The sequence below is a fragment of the Apium graveolens genome, chromosome 5 (assembly GCF_009905375.1).
Source record: "Apium graveolens cultivar Ventura chromosome 5, ASM990537v1, whole genome shotgun sequence".
Classification (NCBI taxonomy): domain Eukaryota; kingdom Viridiplantae; phylum Streptophyta; class Magnoliopsida; order Apiales; family Apiaceae; genus Apium; species Apium graveolens.
Window position 1 is genome coordinate 57,014,923 of NC_133651.1, and position 7,746 is coordinate 57,022,668.

The 7,746-nt window shown below is 34.7% G+C and overlaps 1 protein-coding gene across 3 annotated transcripts; it reads left to right on the forward strand.

Moving 5' to 3' along the window:
- The first annotated feature begins 1,080 nt into the window (after positions 1-1,080).
- Positions 1,081-5,029, forward strand: LOC141724057 (U11/U12 small nuclear ribonucleoprotein 59 kDa protein). 3 transcript variants are annotated; one of them, XM_074526046.1, is made up of 9 exons: positions 1,081-1,157; positions 1,341-1,515; positions 1,695-2,049; positions 2,130-2,213; positions 2,597-2,662; positions 2,943-3,015; positions 3,509-3,888; positions 4,163-4,203; positions 4,487-5,029. In XM_074526046.1, the coding sequence occupies exons 2-9, from the start codon at positions 1,346-1,348 to the stop codon at positions 4,563-4,565; spliced, it is 1,248 nt and encodes a 415-aa protein (XP_074382147.1). In that variant the 5' UTR covers positions 1,081-1,157; positions 1,341-1,345; the 3' UTR covers positions 4,566-5,029. The 3 variants fall into 3 exon arrangements, with proteins under 3 accessions (XP_074382147.1, XP_074382148.1, XP_074382149.1); XM_074526047.1 differs by having other exon boundaries at positions 1,087-1,153; XM_074526048.1 differs by lacking the exon at positions 1,081-1,157 and having other exon boundaries at positions 1,164-1,515; positions 1,710-2,049.
- The last annotated feature ends 2,717 nt before the right edge of the window (positions 5,030-7,746 follow it).

Below are 7,746 nucleotides of genomic sequence, written 5' to 3' on the forward strand. Positions count from 1 at the left end.
TGGACAACAAGAAATACCACAAATATTTTTAAAACAACCCACATGGATCGCCATTAGCAGTGGACAACAAGAAATACCACTTCTGACCTATATTGTTTCAATCAAATTTTCAAGAATACGTTCAAGCCAAATATCACCACATCCAAAAAATAACTCATATATATTCAAACAAATACGTACTCAATCCACCGGGCAACAACATGCATATACTGTCATTAATTGTAATTAAAATAAATAATCGCAACAACATTATAAGCACACCACAAATACTCATGCTCACATACACAAATAAATATATCATTTATCCATCAGAAAATAACATAAATATACCGTTAGCAATTACTTTATAAAATAAAATAAAATTAACGCAATATAGAGCATGCCCATGCATTGCACGGGCTATAGAGCTAGTTTCATTTAATAATAGAAAAAATATACTCACATGCTTGCTGCAGTTCTACTTCTTCTGCATAATTCTGTACTTTTGATATTCTAAGTAATAAAATAGTAGATGAAGAGTGTGTTTAGAGAAGATTGTTGGACTAAATAAATATTTTTATATTTAAAATTGTTAGGAGCTCATTTATTAATATTATTTTTAAAGAAAAGTTTAGCTGATTGTGGAGTTGCTCTAACTTCGTAACTCCGGACATATTTCTAAAAAAATTATTTTATAAACAAATTAGTTCTCCCTACTTGGCAAAACTAGAAAACAAATTTAAAAAGAAAAAAAAAAGAAAATTTAACAAAAATACTAAATTTTCTAAATTTTGTTGCGATTTTACTATGTTATGATTTTTTTGGCAAAAATACGGAATAAACCAAAATCAACCAAAATCAACTAAATATGCAAGTAGTTTAATAAAGTTTTTTTGGTTGATTTGAGATTGCATGTTGTTGGAGAAATTTGTCAAGGTTGCATACAGTTGATTTCAGTTGCCAAAAAATCATATTTTTGTAATTTTTTTTGAAAAATAGTATTTTTGCAAATTAAAAAGTATTTTTACAAAATTTTTAAAAAAATAAAAATAATTTTACAAAAATATGTTCAGACCGGGGTATTTTTCAAAAAAGCGCAATAAAAAATCGGACAGGGATGAGATCGGTTATACCCAACGGACTCGAAATAGGAGCTGTAAATTAGGGCTTACAAGCAAGTAACTATTTCATACTCCCATATTTTTTTAGTTCAATTCTATCGATTTATGTTTATATTCATAGCTCAATTAATTAATTGATTCGCTACTTTGTTAATATAACTCTACTATATGTATCTATAATTGTATATTTATGTTCTCAACAACTACTTGAATTAACAAGTTTATACGTACGGATTTTAGCTCTTATGATGAATCCGATCAATTCGTTTCCGCCGTCGAGGCTTCCGGCGCCGCCGCAACAGTTTTTTCCGGCATTTCCACCTTTCCCCCCACCTTCTAGTAATTTTTGGGAGACTAATAATGTCAAGAATCGGCTTACAGAGTTAAAAGATACGGTCCGTATCGCGAAAGCAATGTGAGTAGTTCTAATTATTTCGTCTTTTTTAAGTTTAATCTACGCGTAAATGTAATTTTTGCAGTTTTAATTAGTTGCTTACGTGTTTGAATTATGTGCAGTTTTGGTCATTTTTTAGTTATGATTGATTGCGGTTAATTTATGTGGGTACAGTATATGGCTAGTTTTAATTTTAGTAGTTATCTACGTAACAGGCAATGTGAATTAGAATTGTTAATTGCAATGAAAGAGAAAGGGGATGATGAAGGCAAGGATAGCGAGACGACTAAGAGTCCGGTTTCTGCGTTTTCGGATTTTTTAAAGGAAAATATGATTGATCTGGATACGCAAGAGTTGCGGTCATTAGAAGGTGCGAATGCTTTGATATCAAAATTAAGTGCCGAGGTTCAGCCGTTTAGGGTTTTGACGGATGATACGAGTCAGTGGGAAGAAAAATCTGTAGCGATGAGATTTGCTAATAAAATACAGAAACATAAGAGAAATAAGCTTTGGCGGAAGAGAAAGAGGAAGCGTGTTGCAGAAATGGTTGCAAAGGTAATAAGGGGGGTTTTTGATTGAAAGTTTATGTGGATTTTGTTTATGCCTGTCTGATATTTATGAGTGCTGATAATTAGGAACGTGAGCGATTTGATCAAGCTAATCAAGAAGCAGATGAATGGAGAGCTCGCGAGATTGCAAAGGACATTGCGAAGAGGAAGGTATTGCTGTAGAAGTCTTAAGAGTTTATATTTAACTAGTAGTTTTTAAGTATATATACTCCTACAATCATAATGTGACTAAATATTTTCTGAACTAATCAATCTTATTTATTTAAAATTAGAAATTACGCTGACAATATCAAAACTTTTAAAGCTTCATGCTGCGTTGAGTAAATAGCCACATATATTTTTGGGTACAGTATGTTCTGATGTAGTGCATAGACTTTCAAGATATATATATATGGCTCATTGCTTTTTATACCCAGTTTTGTTGTTTGTCTTTCTTCATGTTGTGTCCTCCTACGTTATTAATTAATTTAATTGCAAGTGCTTTGGCAAGTTAGCATGGTATTTTTCAATCAGTGTTCCCTTTTGTTGTACAGGTAGAAAAGATGAAGGAAATTGCCAAGATTAAAGCAAAAGAGGAAAGAAGGAAATTAGAATCTGAGGTAAGAAATAGAAACTGAATTTAGTGATCATTACAGGAAATCATCCAGGTCTCTAAATTTATTCTCATTATCATTTCCCGGCACAACATGGAAGCAAATAAGAGGCTCTTTTAAGAACTCATTTGTAATATGATCAAGTTTATTCCGCTTTCTGATTATTAGTATGCAATATTTTACTCCACGAATGAATTGGTTCAAGATTGACGCCTTCAAATATTTGACAGTTGAGTTATGCTGTGAACTGTGTATACTAAACTAAGATTATTTTTGTTTAATACAGCTTGAACTGGTTTTAACTGTGGAGAAATTACAAGAATTGCGGTCAATAAGGATACAGAAGTTGAAAAAGCAAGGTAAGGAATATGATTTTAAGTTTGACTAGTTTCTCTCTGGTTCTCTTTTTGGCAACAGTAATAGGCTGCAATATTCTTTATTAAATTAACTATAACAGAGTATAGATTGCAAGATTACAAGTTTAAGTACATGCTAAAAAAGCTCACAGAGCTGAGTAGACTACGTTGAGCTTGCTTTACCACATGTAGGCCAGTCAACAGTTCAGTCCAGTTAAATATATACATGTTCTTTGACTTATTAGACTAAATTTATTTGAAAGTTTAGTTAAAATCTTAATTGTGAACCATTATTAAACATGCATAATATCACTGTAGAGGCAATGAGGCATAAGACTTGTGATAAACTTGGGTTTGGAATAAAAAGGTTTGCATGTATTTATATATATAATATGGAGACACACACATGCACATGCTATTGCCTGCATCTGGTGCATCTCTGCATTTTTCCTCTTTTTCTTAGCTTCAAACAATCATAGGTCTCTTGGTCATGCAGGTCATTTTCTCCCTGAGGAGGACGACAAGTTTATTGAAAAAGTCCGAGCTGCAGTTGAAGAAGAGGAGCGCCAAGCAAAAGCTGCAGCTGCTGCCAGTGCTGCTAAGGATGCCATTGCAACTGCTGAGGAATCCAGGAAAGTAAGTGAGAGTCATGGTCAACCCGCAGAAGATCCGAGCAGTAGACATGAAGATAAAGAAAGTCAGGACCAGATAATTAAGAGTGAAAATGCCAAAAGCTCAAAAGTTACTGTTGATACTGGAAAGCAAGGATCGGAAGGACCAGGACCTGGCAGAGCATATGATTCCCTAGCAAACTTGCCCCTGGAATTTTATCATTATTACCATGGCAGCAATACTGATATGGGGACTCTTATTGAGGTGAATTTACTGAATGTTGTGCTTTAATACTTTGAATCATGCAGTTTACTGCCATGTACTTTCAGATAAAATAGAAACTTTTGTATGTCAATGATCTTTGTTAACAAACTAGCTTCAAGTCTAATATTTACCTAGTCAGTTTCCTTTGTTTAATATAGGCTCTTCTTCTTATATGGTCTGCTCAGGATTTGTACTTGATTGATTTTCAATTTAATGATATAGGCTAATCAAAATTTTTCCATTTTACTTGAGGTAATTTTATTCTTCAATGCAGGTTCGAAGATCATGGGATGCATATATCAGACCTGGAGGAAGGTAAGAACAAATCAAAAGTTCATCACTTTAATGATTATATTGGCCACTGACAGGGCCTTCTTTTTACTATTTTTTGTATTCATTCTTTAATCAAGTTGTGTTAAACTGTTAATGTCTGAATGTTATATTAAAACGTAAAACCTGCAACTTTCCTACTGAGTGTAAGTACTTGGACTTCTGGCAGACTTGGGTCCTGCACATTAATTAAAAATCTGCCTGAATCTTTTTAGTTGGGTAGCCATGTGTACATAAAACTTCTGACCATATGTGTTTCTTTTCACAGCCGGATACCAGGTCACTGGGTTCAGCCACCACCTCCAGCAGATGAGATATGGGCATCTTACCTGGTTAAACCTAAATGATTCCTGTTAATTGTTGGCTTGTGCTTTCAAGGGTATGTTACAATAATTCACATAATGTAGTGACGGTCACTGGATCGGAATATACAGAGGCTACAAAGGACTTCACAGAAGATAATGATGCATGTGCACTTAACCAGACATCCAAGTTGGTCCAACCATGATCCAAAAAATCCAAATATGCTACCTCGCAGGTGTGGGGGATGGAGGTACATATTTGCCTTGCCAGGTGTCGAGGTGGGGTACTGTGCAGAGGGACATAGGATTAGGTAGTCCATAGACTATTGATCCAAAACTGAAATCCAAATGTGTAGCGCTGGTCTTCCTTAATCCGCAATTACTTTTCAACATTTATGGTTGAGCCATTTCTATGAGTTTACAATATCCCTAGAACTTTATACCTTCCTTCACTTCTACAGAATGTATAATTGGTTACATGCATGAAAGACCATGGAATTTTGGTGCTCGATGCCTGCTCCATGATTACAAACATTGACAATATCTTGCATTTGCAACCAGCAAGGATTTTTATTTAACTTGCCACTTTTTGGTAGTTACTTTTGGAGACAAAAAAAGAAGACATGTTCAAATACACACAAATGATTCTGTCTCGCAACGCTGTAGCCTGCAAGAACCAATATTTGCTCAATTGCAATATTTGCTCAATTGCATGTCACTAGAAGAATCAATTCCCTAGTCTTTTACTAGCAAAAAACATACGAAGTAAGATGAGTGGCATTTTATACCACTTAGAGTGTCTAATAACGGCTTGAATTGGTGTCTTGAACTCGAATATTTTGTGTATTTGACGCGTTTTCTAATGTTTACATTTCAGAGTATAACTTGCTTAGATAGGTGGTTTTCATCAAATAAAGTTTAAGAAAGTGCTTGGAATCAGTTTAGGGGAGATGAGCGAAGAAATCAGTAAAAACAGAAGCAAAATAAAATATTTTTCAGAAGGGTAGCAGGCGACCGCCTGGAGAGAGCAGCGTCCGCGCGCTCGCAGGCGCCCGCGTGGAGACAGCAGGCGACCGCCTGCGGGCGGAATTTTAGAATCAGGAATTTATTAATTCTATTACAATTGGTCCTCTGTTAGCGCTGATTCTCTTGGGTTATTATATAAACCTTATGGGAAGACGTTTTCTTCATAGAGGAGATAATTAAGAGCGAAGGCAAGAAAATTGAGAAGACCGTTTTAGCACGCAACAAGGAAGAAGAGGAAGCATACGTTTATCTTGTGATTCTTTTACTTCGTTGTAACTGTGAAGGCTAGTTTTCTTTATGCTTTGAACCTTAATACTCTTGTGACGTACTTCATTGTTTATCAAGTATTTTTAATCTTTATATCGTTGTGTTTTTATCATGCTTTCATATGAACCCATGGTGACGATGAGTTCTATTATGGGCTGATCGTGATCATGGGATTCTAGCGGATTTACTATGGATTTCTTTAGTTAATTGTTTAATACCTTGGTATGTGGTGATTGTATGATATCTAGTATAGGTTATGCTTATTCGTCTTATGTGCGTCGTGAACATGTAAAATAGTCTGTTAATCTCTTGTGAAGCGACAGTGAATCTTGAGATTTAAAACTTATCATGCTAGCATATGTTCATGTATTTTATGCATGATTAGTGGGTAACTCTAACCGTTTTACTTGTCCTGTATAATCATCATGAATAACTTGCGCTTAAATCGTTATGTTGTCAAATTCTGTAGACATATAGGGTCTCAACATAATTGATGACTATTCAACTTCTATCTTAATTGTGGATGCTTGGTAAAATTGTATTCGTACAACGAAAGTTGCCGTTTATCAGTTTCGTGTTGTTCGATTAATAACATCATCATTACATGCGAAGGGTAATAACAATAACTATCGAATGAAGTAATAATGAAGTCAGGATCTCATGTGTGCTTAATATTGATAATTTAAGTGTTTAATTCTCATAGTAATTATTAGTTAACCAACCTTAATTATTATTATCTTGACATTGAAGAATAATCATATATTGGTGAGTAAGTGTTAATTAGATATAATTAATCAGAGTCTCTGTGAGAACGAACTAAAATCATTCTATATTACTTGCTAACGCATATACTTGCGTGAATTATTTAGCGCATGCTTTGTGCCTAACACAAGACAATACTAACTTGTGCAAAAAGAAAATGATCTTAAGTCGAGTCCTGGAAATTGTAAGATTGAGAAAGACAACTCTTGTGGTCGAGATACCAATAACATAACCTCTGGCGAGGACTGTAATTTGATTTGACTTGAAATGCATAAATGTATGCACATAGGCCGCATACATGCATGCACATAGGCCATAAACCTGGGACCAACCCAAAGACCCAAACAAAAATAATAACATACATAGCACTAAGCAAACATGGAAAGTACCAGGTGGTAAAACTGCTAAACGGTAAACAAATTTACAAGCTGCAAACAATAATGCAGCCCGTGACCACCTTGATCACAGGAAGGCATGCTAGCCTGACTTGTAAAGAAGGCGTTTGGATGCACCATGAAAATGAGAATCGGGAATGAGAATAGAGGGTATGGGAATGAGGGTTAATGAGAATGAAAATGAAATGGAAACCCAAGGGGTATGGTGAAATTGGATTTACCCACCAAGTAATGAGGTTCCTATTCTCCACCACTAAATTGGTAATTCAAACACTATAACTTGGGTATAAGGTTTCGATTCCCGTTAACCGGGCACATTAACCATCAACCAAACACCCCCAAAGTTTTTCAGATAATATAGCTATCCCCCAGAAAATAAATCACCAAGAGTCATACAAGAAAACATAAAAAACAGTATAAATGCAGAGAGGATATTTTCTCCATATACCACATTTCCACCCAAGAAAAAAAGCATTCCAACAGTACATATTTGAACAAAGCATCAAATTAACAACAATCCACAGATCATCATCAGGACTAGAAACATTCCATATCCACAATACATTGCATACAACTGTCAATTAGTGTTCACATATACTCCGATGAAGATATTAGCATGCACTAAAATCACCAAGAAAAAAGTCATACAAGAAAACATGAAAAAACAGTAAATGCAGACAGGATATTTTCTCCATATACCACATTTCCACCCAAGAAAAAAAGCATTCCAACAGTACATATTTGAACAAAGCATCAAATTAACAACAATCCACAGA

Excerpts from the sequence above, each read along its gene's own strand:
- LOC141724057 (XM_074526046.1), top strand. The coding sequence starts at position 1,346 with ATGATGAATCCGATCAATTCGTTTCCGCCGTCGAGGCTTCCGGCGCCG. Across the intron at positions 2,214-2,596 it reads AGGACATTGCGAAGAGGAAG|GTAGAAAAGATGAAGGAAAT; the intron begins GTATTGCTGTAG and ends TTTGTTGTACAG. Across the intron at positions 4,204-4,486 it reads TATATCAGACCTGGAGGAAG|CCGGATACCAGGTCACTGGG; the intron begins GTAAGAACAAAT and ends TTCTTTTCACAG.